Raw genomic sequence first — 16,474 nt, 5'->3', positions numbered from 1 at the left:
CAACAACATTAGTTATTCTCCAGTTCTCTGGGACCTCACCTGTAGCCAGTGAGGATTCAAAGGCCTCAGCAATTTCCTCCCTTGCCTCCCTCTGTATTCTGGGGTAGATCCCATCAGGCCCGGGAGACTGATCTACCTTGATGTTTTTCAAGACACCCAGCACCTCCTCCTTTTTGATATCAATATAACCAGACTATCTACACACCCTTCCCCAGACTTATCCAGCAAGTCCGTCTCTTTAGTGAATACTGATACAAAGTACTCATGTAGTACCTCGCCTATTTCCTCTGGCTCCATGCATAGATTCCCTGACTACCTTATTGCTCTTTATATATGTATAAAAAGCCTTGGGATTTTTCTTAATCCTGTTTGCCATGACTTTTCATGACCCCTTTTAGCCCTCCTGACTCCTTGCTTAAGTTCCTTCCTACTTTCCTTATATTTCTCTTTGTCTGTTTCTAGCCTTCTAGTCATTATAAATGCTTCCTTTTTCTTTTGGACTAGGCTCACAATATTCCTCATCATCCAAGGTTCCCGAAACTTGCACTACTTATCCTTCTTCCTCACATGATCATGCCTTCCTGAATTTCTATCAACTGACATTTTAAGGCCTCCCACATGGCAGATGTTGATTTACCCCCAAACATCTCCCTGCTCTTCTTCAAATAACATGCTGTGTGGTTCATTGGTCAGACCGATGTTTGTGGAACTTTTCTCTATACACATTAGGGTGGATGTGGAGACAGGGTTGGAAACAGGCAGCCATTTAATGGCAAGGTCGCATTATTGAAAGACTGCAATAGTGGCCACATCTAATCCCAAGAAGGTGTTTTCCCTCTATCCGATGTCCCTCCCAGCTTTAAGAATCTTCGCTTCCATGTTGAATGACACTTGCATTCCCTGACCTGCCTCAACAGTGGGGCTATGGAGGCTGCAGAGCAGTCCCCGCTCTGATTTAGCTTGCAGCATTGACTGTCTAGCCCGTGTTATTAAAGATAATGCAAGACTGGAGGCAGCAAATGAACAGCACGTCTCCTCAAGCTTAACCGCCTTCTGGAGGATTGCGCTGCCAGCAAATATTGACTCAGTACCACAGATGGTCCCTGCATCGGGTCCCCAATCCGACAAGAAAGTCCAGTCCATTAGTACGTTACCACAGTGACTCTGCTTTGAAAGTACTTTTGTGAAACAATTTTGGGGGGTCCCTGTCTGAGCTCATGAAAGGTATATATAGAAAATGTATGGTTATTTTTTGAATGGTTGCTAATCCAACGGCTGATCTGGTTCGCCAATACTCGTGGCAAGGTTGAACAGGAGCCAGATGCTCAGCTTCTCTTGCAGGTTTGTTTTGGGACAGATTGCTGTCAGTTCTGCTCCATGCACGGATGGTCAGTCAGTTGATGTAAACCCTTCCTTACCCGCTCCAGGGCTGCCTTCCTGCTGATGGAGGAGATGTGAGGTGACAGCCTCAGGCGGCAGGGCCACGAACTCATTCCAAACGTCTTCGGTGTAGAAGTCGACGGTGTGCACGTTTGCTATTTTGAGGTAAACGTCGAGGAACTCAGTGAGAGTTTTGATTTTGCTCTTCACCAGCTCCAGCCCGACATCAGTGGCAGAGAACATTTTTGAGTGGGTGAGGCCGCCTCAGACACCCTAACACAGCGGAACCCGAAAGGAGAACAAGGTCCCCCCACACCCGGGAGATTGAGACGCCAATGTCCCGCTGAACCCGCACAGGCTCCCGGCCGCGTTTTCCGCTTCTGCAAAGCCCGGCTTTGATCTCCCTCGGCTCCCGTCGTCGCACGATAATGACGTGTCGGTGAAGATGGCGTCCGGCTCGCGGAGTGGCGGCGGCTCCTTGAAGATGAGAAGTCCCGCGGGCCCCGGACCTGCTCCCGGCGGCGGCTCCTTGAAGATGAGAAGTCCCGCGGGCCCCGGACCTGTTCCCGACGGCGGCTCTTTGAAGATGAGAAATCCCGCGGGCCCCGGACCTGCTCCCGGCGGCGGCTCCTTGAAGATGAGAAGTCCCGCGGGCCCCGGACCTGTTCCCGACGGCGGCACCTTGAAGATGAGAAGTCCCGCGGGCCCTGGACCTGTTCCCGGCGGCACCTTGAAGATGAGAAGTCCCGCGGGCCCCGGACTTGCTCCCGGCGGCGGCTCTTTGAAGATGAGAAATCCCGCGGGCCCCGGACCTGCTCCCGGCGGCGGAAAGATTTCAAAAGAGAAGCACCGCTGGAAGGCGAATCATTTTAAGAAAGGCTGGGGCAGTGTTAAGGAAGGTGAGGACTCTCTCGGCCGCAGCGCTGAGCTTACCAGGGCCCAAGCCCACCGGGCTGACCTTTCAATGTCCTGGCGGCCTGCAGCACAAAATAACCGGCCTGTAAACTTCTAATCGGAGCAGTCAGTCCTCATTAATTTTCACAGCGAAACCCAGACTGTGCGGCTGAGGGAATTAGGGGACAGTGAGGAAGGTGGACTTGAGGTCAGCTGGCAGAGGGAGCTCGATGCGCCCACGCATGGCGCACTGCCAGACCTTAACAGGGAACTCAAAGTTACCCCCTCCTCCCATCCCTCCTTCTCGCCCAACATTGCCCACTCTTACCTGTTACCATTGACAAATTAATTCACATCATCCCATCTGACCCCAGTGCTACTGCTCCATCGTCCAGAAGTAGAAACGTTGGATGATTTTTTTCCCCTCCTTCCCCTCATTTCCATTCTCTTTAGCCTGGGAACCCATGGTGTTCAGTCAACGTGCAAAGACGAGGCATTAAAAATATTCCACCTAGTCCTTATAGCTCAGATTCTCTCAGGCCAGCAAACCTACTCACTGCATTGTCACAGTATCATTCGTATAAGTAAAAGTAAACTCACTATAGTCTCAGATGACCATAGGCTGCTTTCCCCTCTTGAGGGGGAGAACTGACTGGTGGCGATTTGACCTGAGGTTCACCACACCTCCGGCAAGGCACAAAGTTGCGAAGACAGGGCTTCATGAATAATCTCGGCCTGTAGAGATGTAACGGGCAGCTACATTACAAAGCTTTGAATCTGTACTGCAGAACATGTTTAAAGTAAGTTTCTAGTGGGTTCCTCACAAAATTAGTTTTTGACTGAAAGAAAAACAGAAAATGCTGGAAGTGCTCAACAGATCCGTAACAGCTGGCACAAGTTGTAGACATAATGTTTCGGCTCGATAACCTTTCATCAGAATTGCAATAGGTTAGAGATGTAATGTGTTCGGGCAGCATGGTGGCGCAGTGGTTAGCATTGCTGCCTCACGGCACCGAGGTCCCTGGTTCGATCCTGACTCTCGGTCACTGTTTGTGTGGAGTTTGCACATTTCCCCTGTGTTTTGTATGGGTTGTGCCCCCACAACCCAAAGATGTGCAGGGTAGGTGGATTGGCCATGCTAAATTGCCCCTTAATTGAAAAAAAAATAGATGTAATGTGTTTCAGGCATGTACAGATGCCGGAAAAGGATTGAGGAAAAATGGGATGAAAGGACAAAAAAGATGCAATAAGATGCAAGGCAGGAGAGGTTAAATGACAAAAATTAGCACAGGGCAAAAGCAAATGGGACAAGTAAGGAAGTAAAGGAGTCTCCAGGAGAATAGCAGAATCTTTACCAACAGTTGCTGTCTGAACCAGTGGGCATTGGTTGTGATCTGAAATTATTCTAACTAAATTATAGTCCCAAACACTTGTCAAGTAATTTATGGAAAAATGTTCCTCAAGTTTACATTGAACTTCACTTGGAATGGCTTAGGAGGCTGGGAATAGCATGGTCAGAGTGGGAATGATAGGTCACCAGAAGCTTGCAGACTGAATAAAGTGGCCACACAACATGTGTTTGGTCTCCCCAGTGAAGAAATTGCATCACGAGTAGTGAACAGAGCATACGCAATTGAAAGGAATACCAGTAAATTACTGTTTCACCTAGAATGATCATTTGGGGCCCTGGATGGTGTGATGGGAGAAGTGAAAGGTCAGGTTTTAACCTTGCATGGGAAAAATGGTATCGTGGGCAATTAGTGGGGAGATCTGTCCAGTGGTTGCATCATGCTGTAGGTGGGGGGAATGACAAAGGAAGATCAGTTGAATGTGGAGGCTGGTAGGTGAGGACAAGAGGAACACTTTCATGGTTTGGGGATCAATGGGGAATGGTGGTGTTGACTAGGTGATTTGGATTTCAAATAATTAATGAAAATAATGAACTTGTAAAGTTTGGTTTGGAAATTGAAAGTTTTTGTTCCCCATAACCTCTGGAGTCAATTTCATTTGCGGCGTCGTTTTTTGCTAGAGGTACTTTTGATCTTTGGGCCTAGTGATGAAGTTGTTCTTCCTGCTACTAAGAACATATAATGTTATAAAATTAAAAGTTATTATTCAAGGTCATATTGATGTATGCTCTCCACTTGTTTACTTTTTAAAATAAATTTGCTTATAGAATCATAGAACCATCGAATTTACAGTGCAGAAGGAGGCCATTCAGCCCATTGAGTTTGCACCAGTTCTTGGAAAGAACACCGTACCCATGCCCACACCTCCACCCTCTCCCCATAACCCGGTAACGCCATGCAACACTTAAGGGCAATTTTGGACACTTGAGGGCAATTTAGCATGGCCAATCCACCTGACCTGCACATCTTTGGACAGTGGAAGGAAACCGGAGCACCTGGAGGAAACCCACGCACACATGGGGAGAACATGCAGACTCCGCATAGACAGTGAACCAAGCCGGGAATCGAACCTATTTCCCTGGAGCTGTGAAGCAATAGTGCTGACCACTATGCTACTGTGCTGCCCTGCCAGTCCATCCATGTTCTGTTCAAACTGTAGAGATGCGCTCCTCCAGAAACTTGCATGTAAAATATCAAGTTGTTGCACATAACAGTGCCATTTAAAATATGAGGAATTAATCTTTTGCCACTGTTTTTAAATATTTGTGGGTGCACCACTTGAGTTAATGGTGTAATGTGTGTTGCTCTGATGTACTCCCCAAGTTTCTAATTATCTTCTGGGAAATGGTAAAATAATTATGTTGAGTTTTAAAAATTGTTGAGCAATGAACTGTTCGAGGTGAGTATAAATCTAATGTTGTTGTTGATTTGATGACGGATACATTCTAGAGTCTAGGTTGATACTTACCTGGTAATATTGTTCTCTTACAGGGAAAGGCTTTGCTTTCCAACAAAAGGAGAAGATCAAGCATGAATACAAGAAGTTACTGAGAAAAGAAAAGAAAGCACAGCATCCTCAAGAAATGCAGTTCACTGAGAATTACCCAGATCATTTACGCCACCTGTATCTAGCTGAAGAAGAACTTCTTAAGAAACATTCAAAGAAAGTCAAAAAGAACAAAACTGTAGCAATAGATCAACCAGACTCCCAAGAAGAGGAGACAAAAAAGTAGGTGTTTTTTTTAATGCTAGTCTTTATTGTCACAAGTAGGCTTATATTAATACTGCAATCAAGTTACGGTTTAATGTTCAAACTTCTAAATTCATGTGCAAAGAAATTTTGCTTTTACAATAGGTTTTTCACGATCTCTGTATGACCCAAAGCATTTCACCAACCAATTAAATACTTTTAAATTATGATCACTGTTGTCATTTAGGAATGGTTTGTAATTCTTGTTTTAAATTAACCACCAGCATATAACAATTGGCAGTTAGTAATCAGTAGTAACTGTTTATGGTGTTTGAATATTGTTTCCCACATCATGCCTGGAGATTTCCATTCTTTTTTTAATAAACAATTTTATTGAGGTACTTTTTGCTTTGTAAACAGTTACAGACATCAACAGAAAGAAGGCAGAAATGTGCAAACATCCATGTACTTTCAATACTTCAATCGTAACATACTGCACAAGCCCGCTCCTCTCCCACCGGTACTACCCGCCATTTTATCCCTCCTACTCTACTCTACTCTACTCCTCCCTCCCCCCCACCCTGCTGACGCTCACTCTCCTGCAAAGAAGTCAATAAATGGTTGCCACCTCCGGGCGAACGCCTGTACAGATCCCCTCAAGGCGAACTTAATTTTTTCCATACCCAGGAAACTCGATATGTCCGCAAGCCACAACTCAGTCTTCGGGGGCTTTGAGTCCCTCCACGCCAATAGTAATTCGTCGCCGGGCTATCAGGGAAGCAAAGGCCAAAACATCGGCCTCTTTCTCCCCCTGGACTCCCGGGTCTTCCAAAACCCCAAAAATTGCCACCCCTGGACCCATCGCCACCCTTGTTTTTAGCACCCGGGACATGACGTCCGCATGCCCAAAACATGTGAACGTGGTTCGCTGGTCCTCCCGCGCACCTAGCGCATTTGTCCTCTATCCCAAAGAATTTGCTCATCCGAGCCACCGTCATATGGGCCCGGTGAACGACCTTAAATTGAATCAGCCCAAGCCTGGCACATGTCGCGGTCGAATTTACCCTACTCAGGGCCTCTGCCCACAGCCCGTCCTCCATTTCCCCGCCTAGCTCCTCCTCCCATTTAAGTTTCAGTTCCTCCGTCTGGGACCCTTCCTCCCTCATGAGCACCTTATAAATACCAGAGACTCTACCCTCCCCTTCTTCCCCCCTAGAGACTATTCTGTCTAGGATCCCCATTGGCGGGAGGCGTGGGAAAGATGGGACCTGTCTACGAACAAAGTCCCGCAACTGTAGGTACCTAAAATCATTTCCCCATACCAGCCCAAATTTCTCCTCCAAGCTCCTCAAACTCGCAACGCTCCCTTCCAGGAACATATTGCCCACCCTTCCCACCCCCGCCCACCGCCATACTCGAAACCCCCCATCCATACTCCCGGGGGGAAACCGATGGTTGTCGCAGATTGGCGCCCAAACCAACGCCCCCGTCTCCCATACATGCCTACTCCACTGACCCCATATCCGCAGGGTCGCCACCACTACCGGGCTGGTGGAGTACTTGGCCGACGGTAGAGGAGCCGTGACCAGGGCTGCCAAGCTGGAGCCCCTGCACGAAGCCGCCTCCACCCGCTCCCAGATAGACCCTGTACCCACCATCCACTTCCTTATCATAGCGATGTTGGCCGCCCAGTAATAATTAATCAGACTCAGCAAAGCCAGCCCTCCCTCGCTGCGGTTCCTATCCAACATCGCCTTCTTCACCCGCGGGGATTTTCCCACCCAGACAAAGCTCATGATCATCCTGTTAACTCTTTTGAAGAAGGACTGTGGAACAAAGATCGGGATGCACTGAAAAACAAACAGAAATCTAGGGAGGATTGTCATCTTTACAGTCTGCACCCTCCCTGCCAGCGACAGCGGGAGTGCATCCCATCTCCGAAACCCTCCCTTCATTTGCTCCACCACCCTGGCCAAATTTAACTTGTGCAGCCTGCCCCAGTCTCGTGCCACCTGGATTCCCAAATACCGGAAACTTTCCTCAACCAGCCTAAACGGTAGCCCTCTCAATCTGTTCTCCTGGCCCCTTGCCTGTACCACAAACATTTCACTCTTGACCGTATTTAATTTGTATCCTGAAAACTGGCCGAACTTCCTCAACATTCCCAGTATACTTCCCATCCCGGCCACTGGGTCCGACACGTACAGGAGCAGGTCATCTGCGTAAAGAGAGACCCTATGTTCTACCCCGCCCCTCACCATCCCCTCCCATCCCTCTGCGGCTCTCAGCACAATCGCCAACGGCTCTATGGTCAGCGCAAACAGCAGCGGGGAGAGCGGGCAGCCCTGTCTGGTCCCTCGGTACAACCTAAAGTACTCCAACACTTCTCTGTTAGTCCTGACGCTGGCCCTCGGGGCCTGATATAATAATTTGATCCAATCCACCAATCCCTCCCCGAACCCAAACCGTCCAAGCACCTCTCATAGATAGTCCCACTCCACCCGGTCAAAGGCCTTCTCGGCGTCCATCGCCACCACTACCTCCACCTCCCTGCCCGCCGGGGGCATCATTATCACATTAAGTAATCTTCTCAGGTTGGCCGCCAGCTGCCTACATTTCACGAACCCAGTTTGGTCCTCCCCAATCACCTCCGGTACGCAGTCCTCCATTCTAACCACCAGTACCTTTGCCAGGAGCTTGGCGTCAACATTAATCAGGGAGATTGGCCTGTAGGACCCGCACGGGAGATTTCCATTCTAAGTACAGAATACTGCATTTGCCCGTATTGAAAGACATCTGTCTTATGTGGGCCCATTCCCCCAAATGGCTGATTTGTTCATTTGGTCCATGTATATTCTGGTGTCATCTGCAAATCTATATATAGTTTGTTAACCATACAATCTATTTTGGGAATAGAGACCATAAACAAATTAAGCAATTGATAGATCTAGCAAATCCATTTCAGTGTAGATAAATGTAAAGGAGAATAATTTGTTGGGGCGGGGGAACAGAGAATGAAAATAGAGCCTAAATATTAAAATTCCCTGGTCTTAGGGAATCCGGGGCTACTGATCAGAGATCTTTTAAAAGAAGACAGTTTATTGAGACGCATTCTGGGAACAGATGGACATCACAATTCAAACAATGTCACAGCTTGGTAGACTAGTGTTAGCAGGTGACCCAAACGGACATGGGAGATGAGGAAACGGTGAGATACAAGGTTATCCATGGTAGATATGATTTTAGAGAAGCAAATGAAGAAGGAGCCAAGAACCTAGAATTTGCCATGCTTTACCAACTGGTACCAAAATCACACAAACCAGCTTATAACCTACACCAGTGGTCATAGAGAAACAAAGCTGGACTACATGGTTAGAAAAGAACATGCAAAGGACACGAAGAACTGCAGAGTTATTCATAAGTGAGGCACTGACCACCCAACATAAAGTCCTGATAGCAGAATTGATTGCAAAGCAAGCAAAACAGCAGCAGATGGGAGGTAAACAGGTGATGGAAACTCAAAAGATCTGCACGGGAAGGGGGAATTCAGAGAGCAGATAGAGAAACAGCGAAGAGAATAGAATAAGTCACAATAGACACTGGAAGCTGAAGGAACGCAGCAGCAAACCTGATCAGGAAAGTGAGCAAATAAATGTGTGCAAGATTATTAGGAAGGAGAAAGGCTGGAAAATAAGCTTAATGGTGGAATGAAAACACAGTGCAGGAACAGGGCTAAAAGAAGAAAAATAGCATCATAAAAAGGAAGGCAAAGAAGCTGATTTCTAGACAAAGATCCCTAACCATGGGAAACATGAGAATCTAGATAACAAAGAGGGACAGAAAATATCTTCAGTGTAGTAGTTACTGAAGAGTGGTGAGCATAAAATGTGGGAAATATGCATATAATCAACAAGGCAGGTGGAGTTACCTTAGTGAAAGAGAAGGGGTGGGGCCAATACTTTAACTGACTTATGACTGAAGGAAATCTGAGAACAAGGAATAGGTAGCTGCAAGTCCAGGAGTGACAACTAACACCAATCTGAAATAAATTAGAACAGCACTGAAAGCAATGAAAAACGGCAAAGCAATAGGACCAGCTGAGATACCAACAGAAGTATGTGTCTATCTGGCTGGATGAATATAGGGTCCAGCTTGTCGACTGTCTTATGACGAAAGGGAACATCCAAGGTCATGGAGAGAAAACATTTTGGTACCCAATATTCAAAGGAAAGGGCGGCATTCAAGAGAGACATTCAAAAATTACAAAAACTACCGAGGAATTAAACTCTCCCATACTTTCAAGATATGGGAGAGAGTCATGGATCAGAGACTGTGGAAAATGCATAAAGGTCAATTCAAATTCATGCCATGAAGAAGTACCATCAATGCCATTTTTGTTTTGCGACGAGTGATGAAGAAATATTGAGAATGCCAATGCAACATGAAGATTGCATGAATTCATCTAGAGAAGGCTTATGATTGGGTGCCTAGGGAATAAGTGTGCAGATGTTTTACAGTTCATGGGAGTCTCTGAAATGTGCATCGACTATTGTTGAACATATACAAGGACTGCCAGAAAGAGTAAAACAACTTGGGGGAGACCAAAATTTGATTTGATTACACCAAGGATTGACACTGATCCTCTTTCTGATTATCATGGATGTTCTAACTGAATAAATGAGACGGAGTGCGCCATGGTCAATGATGTTTGCGGATGACATTGAACAATGTGGTGGGCATGTGACTGAATATCTAAGGAACGAGAGAAAAGCACTGAAAGACGAGGATATGAAGATCAGTAGAACAAAGACCCAATATGTGGACGTTAATTTGAGCCTCGGAAAGAGGGTTAGAATGAAAGTGAAGATTGTGGGTGAAGACTTGGAAAAAGCGAGTACCTGGGGTCAATGTTGGTAGAAGATGGAAGTATGGAAATTAATCAACATATTAGCTGTGATTGGAGTAATTGCAGGAGATGCAGTAGAAACGTATTGCTGAAAGTAGGAGGATGAATCTGCAAGAGCGTTTGTGAGACTGACCTTGTTACATAGTGCAGACAACACCAAGACGAGCGGTAGAATGACTGAATACTAATGAGATGTCGATTCTGAGATGGAAGTGTGGAATAAAGGACAAAATCAAGAACCTGTCCATCAGGAGTTCAGTGAAGATTGTGGGAGCAGCAAAGAAAGTAGCCGAGGAGAGATTAAAATAGTTTGGGCCTTTGTTTCGGAGAGGAAGAGAGGAAATGTGGTGAGGTGAGTGATGGAGAATGAGACTGCCAGGGAGGAGGAGAAGAGAAAGGCCTATGGCCAGATGGAAAGGTGTGGCAGCATAAGATGTAAACACAGCAGGATTGAAAAGGAATAGATGACTACGGGAAGTAAATGGAGAAGGGTGATCAACGAGCACTATGGCAATCCCAAGTAAAGTGGGAGAGCTAAAAGAATAAAGGTATTGAGGAAGGCATAGGGCAAATAGATTTCTGGACTTTATTTGTGGAGACACTGTAGAGAGGGTAAATAGTAAATGATAGCTTGATGAATGGATACCAGGAGCATAAATTGTTGCTTATTACTAGAAGGGAAATGTTAGGAATTTTTTTTTCATGCAAAAATTCTTAGAATATCCAGTGTGGCTATTTGAAACTAAATAAATCCCAACATTTAAAATGCAATATGGTGAGCACTTCCTGCGAAAACACAAAATGAATTTAGAATAGGTAACTGACATGGAACTAGCAGAATGGGACAAATGGCAGGCATCTGCTAAAATTCCCATGCTTCTGTATTTGGGCTGTGTACCAAATCTGCAAAATTGCAGAATGCTGACTTCAATCACTGCTAAGTTCTGGAAGATAAATCTGTGGTGGATGTCCCATGGCTGAAGATGTTTACTTCAATGCAGCATTTAAGATCATTTGTTTTCATTACACTTTCTGATTTTAGGAAAAGGAGAAAGTCATCCTATCAAAAGATCAAAGAAGAATATGAAAACAGACGGGCAGAACAAATAAAACAGAAAGAGGTATGTTTTTTGGAATTGTATGGTTTTTGGAATTGAAGTGTGATTCTGTGATCTATCATTTGGATCGTGTTTCCAATTATGGTTTTAGAAATGCAAGAGTGCGAAAAGATTTTAAACTGGAGAATCAATACAGACTTTCATTGACATAAACAGCAAGGATTTAATGAAATAGTTATATGATAATTAGAAATAGAATTTAAATGTTCTGAATTAATGAACATTTTTATCCCAGTCCGCATGTAAATTTTATCCCTAGAACATTAAAATATTCTTATTGCAAAATTGGATCTTTTTGACTGGTACAGAAACTAAAATCACATGGGATTTTGGGTGGGCTGGGTAGATGGATACAGAACTGGCTTGGTTATAGAAGATGGAAAGTAGCGGTGGAAGGGTGTTTTTTCAGAATGGAGGTCTGTCGCTAGTGGTGTTCCGCAGGGATCAGTGTTGGGACCTCTGTTGTTTGTGGTATATAAATGATCTAGAGGAAAATATGGGTGGTCAGATTAGTAAATTTGTGGATGACACAAAGATTGGCAGAGTTGCTGATTGTGCCAAGGATTGGCAGAGGATACAACAGGATATATATAGATTAGAGACTTGGGCACAGAAATGGCAGAAGGAGTTTAACCTAGACAAATACAAGGTGATGCATTTTAGAGGATCAAAATTAGGTATGAATTATACTGTAAGTGGCAGAACCTTTAGGTTCATTAATATAGAGAGGGATCTGGGTGTTTAGGTCCACAGTTACCTAGAAGTGGCAACACAGGGGTCCAAGGTGATTAAGAAGGCATATGGCATACTTGCCTTCATCAGCCGGTGCATTGAGTACAAGAGTTGGCAAATCATGTTGCAGATGTATAAAACCTTGGTTAGGCTGCATTTGGAGTACTACATGCAGTTCTGGTCACCACATTATCGGGTGGAAGCTTTAGAGAAGGTTCACCAGGATGTTGCCTGACCTCGAGTGTTAGTTGGCTATGAGGAGAAGTTGAATAAACAGGATTGTTTTCACTGGAAACATGGAGGCTGAGGGAGACCTGACAGGTCTACAAACTAGGCATAGACAGGGTGGATAGTCAAAGGCTTTTTCCAAGTGTAGAAGTGTCAATTACAAGGGGACACAGGTTCAAGGTGAGAGGAGGAAAGTTTAAGGGAGATGTGCGAGGTAAGTTTCTCACGCAAAAAGTGGTGCACACCTGGAACCTACTGCCAGAGGATGTGGTGGAGGCAGGCAACATTTAAGAGGCAACTGGATGGGTACCTGAATAGAAGAAAATAGAGGGATACAGACCGAGTAAGGGCGGAATGTTTTTTTTTAGTTAGGGCATACTAATCGGCACAGGCTTGGAGGACTGAAGGGCCTGTTCCTGTGCCGTACTTCTCTTTGTTCTTAAATATCTGCTAGAAAAAAGTTGCACTTTTTGTTTTGATCAGCCTTATCAATTTGTCCTGTAACCTTAAAAGAATTGAGTTTGTGAACCCCCTGTTCTCTCTGTTCTTGCGCCCCCTTCAAAACAGTTTGTTTAAGTTGCTTCTCCTCATTCTTTTCAAAATGCATTCGCATTTCATCTGCTTTGTATCTTCCCATTTTCATCGGCCCATCAAATCTGCACCGACCCTCCAAAAGAGCACCCCATCTAGGCCCAATACCCCCTCGATCCCCCTAGGCCCATCCAACGTTTGGACACTAAGGGGCAATTTAGAATCACAAATCCACCTAACCTTTACATCTTTGGACTGCGGGAGGAAACAAGAGCACCCGGAGGAAACCTATGCAAAAAACGGGGAGAATGTGAAACTACACACATTCACTCAAGATCGGAATCGAACCCATGTCCTGGCGTTGTGAGGCAGCAGTGCTAGCCACTGTGCAGCCCACTTTTAGTGTGTCTCTGTCCTCCTCTACCCAGCTATTACTCTCTCCATTATTTGCTACATTTCCGACCATGTTGCCCACATCTGCAACTGTTTCTCAGTATCAATTCCAAACTTCTTCTCAACTAACTGACTTGTTTGTACTCCTAATCTTCTTCTATAAGGTGTTTCCTGATTCCTGATGAAGTTAATTAGTAGGTGGCAGGGATTGTCCCCTGGAGCCTTACTAATGTATCTATCCCAAAGAGAGCAGCTTCTGGTGGTTCTCTGTTGCAAGGTGCGGCATCTTCTGGCGGCTCGCTTGCAAAAGCAAGGCAAGTCTAAGTGTGAAGCTCTCATTAAGACCCTGGAGGAAGATATGAGGCAGAAAACTCAAGCCCCTCCTTCTTACAGCCCATCACATCCCACCCCATCTCACTGAGTACATGTGGGTTAAGGCAAAATTGAAATTAACCCACACTGAGAAAATGACATACCTGCTGAGGCTGAACCTGAAGAAGTTCTCCAAAATACAATTCCCATTATTGCCCTGCTGCCAATAGCTATCAGACACACAAAGCACATCTGCCACATAACTCTGATCTGTGCCAACTTACCTGCAACTGAAAGTTCATAGACCTATGATAACACTGCCAAAAAGATATCCAGTAGATATCAGTTTTTCTGCAACAGAGTGATCATAGATTCACTTGAACCTCCTTCCACCATCTTAAACATTCAGTACCTTCACCACCAATGCATATTGTCAGCGATGTGTGCCGTCTGTCAGTTACAATTTGGAATTCGCCGAAAATGTGCCCATCAGTAAGCTGCTATTTAAGCGCACTCTCTGTGAATTATAACCATGTACGACATGCGGTGCCAAAATGTGAATGTGTTGAATCAGAGAATACATTCAAAGGATTGTCATAAATCTCTTAACCCCACTGAACCAATAATGTTCCAGAGTTATTCATTCAAAGTGTACTTAACTTTCTAAATATTTTTTTTTAATAAAGGCAGCTGAAAAAAGTCGACAAGAAAAGGAAGAGGCCCAGAGGAAATACAAGGAGCTTAAACTGGAAAAGTACAGAATTCTCAGCAAAAAAACAAGAAAGGGGCAACCGAACCTGAACATACAGATGGAATACCTGCTTAAGAAAATACAAGATAATCAGAGTATAAAATAAGAAAACACACTTTTGACCTCAACAGTGGCAACAATTTTGATCTCTTATGTATCCCATTTTGTGAGTGTTTAAAATGTTTCCCTTAATTGGCATTGCCCCTCAGCTTGGGTAACCTGGAGTATGCCATACTGACGCTGCTAGCAAAATTGTTCATTTGCATGTCTGTAGATGGCACATTCCAGCTGGTCAGTGTAGTTGGTCCAATGCAAAGAAGGTGCAAATCAAACAAGACAAAAATACACCTGAAAAAGTAGCTTGTCCCTTCGGAAAAATAAGTTGTTCATCAAAATAGCTTGCTTAAACTTTATGTACAGGATATGTTTTATATTTGCATGTTTTGAAGTATTCACTTTGAATATTTAACTTGGAAGTGATGATTCTTCTATCCCTTTGCTCAAGGAAATTTTTCCTGTGGAAAGTATTATTGATCTTGTTGTAAAGAGTGACCAATGGGGGGGTCGAGTAACTTTTCTTTGATATCTGATATTAAACTATCTGTGATGCAGTACAAAGTTTGTTATTCTTATACTTGTGAAGTTGAATGATGTCTTGATTGGAAAACTGAGCACTCTCTGTATTTGCAGTGCAATGTTGGATTTGAAAATCAACTTTTAACAAAGCTAGATGCAGAATACCCAAAAATATGTTTTGGCCCAACGTCAGAAGGACATTCCCCAGTGCACTAGTCTGAATTTTACTATCCTTTTACCCCCTGCTGATTCAGATTGCCACTTTGAACTGAACTGGAGCCAGTATTTGTTTTTTGCTGTGAAGTGTCCATTAAGAACTTATTAAAACTATTCAAATTCATTTTTATAGGACCCCAACAGCAGCCATAGACTTCCATTCCCTCTATCTGGGCTGGATTTCAAATTAGTTTGAGTTGAAAAAGAAATGCAACCTGTGAAACCTCAGGACCCCACCTTGTACTTGTTCCTGATTAACTTGACGACACAGCAACCTCCCCACCCCACCACTGCCTTTTTTAATACAGGCTATGGGGGGGGATTTACCGATCAACCCGCTGCGTGTTATTTTATTTTATTTTTTTAATTTAATGTACCCAATTAATTTTTTTTCCAATTAAGGGGCAATTTAGTCTGTTCGATCCACCTACCTTGCACATCTTTGGATTGTGGGGGCGAAACCCACGCAAACACGGGGACAATGTGCAAACTCCACACGGACAGTGACCCAGAGCCAGGATCGAACCTGGGACCTCGGCGTCGTGAGGCAGCAGGGCTACCACTGCGCCACCATGCTGCCCTCGCCGCGTGTTATTTGGTGGAGGAGGCGGCCTGCCAGCGGGATTTACCGACCCCGCCATTGTCAATGTAATTTCTCGGTGACTGCACCCCTCGTCACTGGGAAACCCATGCGCCGACGTGGGACCAGATTATCCCGCCGCGTTAACAGCCGGTAGATTGCACCCACTGATTCTATCTTCTTATGACCCATCACAATAATTTCCTAAGCAATATATGCAACGCTTGATACACAAAACGGTTTCAAATCATTAAAATTTGACCGTATCCATACTCTACTGTTGTGTATCAATCTAGAATATAAAGTACAGGCAGGATTTAGTCTTGTGCCTATGCAACTATCTTTTAGATTAATTATCTTTAGAACACATTTCCAAATATTCAACCCTTGCAAGCATCAAACATATTCAAGTTACTGCTTAGTATGTGAAGGATTTGACCCAGTTAATGAAAAGGTGAAAAACTTAACTGAGCTAAAGAAAATCTTTGCCAAGAGCAGCGAGAGAGACAACATTGTGCACAAACAAAGAACGCAAAGGCCTTGAGAAGGCTTTTGCCAGATAGGATCTTGAGACTGTTTATAGCCAGCTGGAGAATACCTGCAGTCATAAAGACACATTATTTGACCTGACAAGAAATCTCAAATAGCCTTAAGAGTATATTACACAATAGTTAGTTATTCCAAAAGCAAAATAGTTTCTTTAAATTAGACTATTGACAAGTGGCTGTAAAAGAGTCAAGGTTTAATTTGATCTCTTA

The 16,474-nt window shown here is 44.5% G+C and overlaps 2 protein-coding genes across 5 annotated transcripts in view; one reads left to right on the top strand and one right to left on the bottom strand.

Annotated features, from left to right (window-relative positions):
• mettl25 (methyltransferase like 25) overlaps nucleotides 1-1,676 on the bottom strand; it is a 93,759-nt gene extending 92,083 nt beyond the window's left edge. For all 3 annotated transcript variants that reach the window (XM_038780237.1, XM_038780238.1, XM_038780239.1), the window contains exon 1: nucleotides 1,419-1,676. In XM_038780237.1, coding sequence (XP_038636165.1) covers nucleotides 1,419-1,623 — 205 coding nt within the window. In that variant the 5' untranslated portion in view covers nucleotides 1,624-1,676. The remainder of the gene's footprint in view (nucleotides 1-1,418) is intronic.
• Nucleotides 1,677-1,805: 129 nt separating this feature from the next.
• ccdc59 (coiled-coil domain containing 59) lies at nucleotides 1,806-15,260 on the top strand. Of its 2 annotated transcripts, XM_038780241.1 has the most exons (5): nucleotides 1,824-1,845; nucleotides 1,999-2,279; nucleotides 5,175-5,412; nucleotides 11,322-11,400; nucleotides 14,280-15,260. In XM_038780241.1, the coding sequence occupies exons 1-5, from the start codon at nucleotides 1,826-1,828 to the stop codon at nucleotides 14,448-14,450; spliced, it is 789 nt and encodes a 262-aa protein (XP_038636169.1). In that variant the 5' UTR covers nucleotides 1,824-1,825; the 3' UTR covers nucleotides 14,451-15,260. The 2 variants fall into 2 exon arrangements, with proteins under 2 accessions (XP_038636168.1, XP_038636169.1); XM_038780240.1 differs by having other exon boundaries at nucleotides 1,806-2,279.
• Nucleotides 15,261-16,474: the final 1,214 nt, after the last annotated feature.

Source organism: Scyliorhinus canicula, chromosome 20, assembly GCF_902713615.1.
Source record: "Scyliorhinus canicula chromosome 20, sScyCan1.1, whole genome shotgun sequence".
Lineage (NCBI taxonomy): Eukaryota > Metazoa > Chordata > Chondrichthyes > Carcharhiniformes > Scyliorhinidae > Scyliorhinus > Scyliorhinus canicula.
This window is presented reverse-complemented; position numbering and strand designations above follow the sequence as displayed.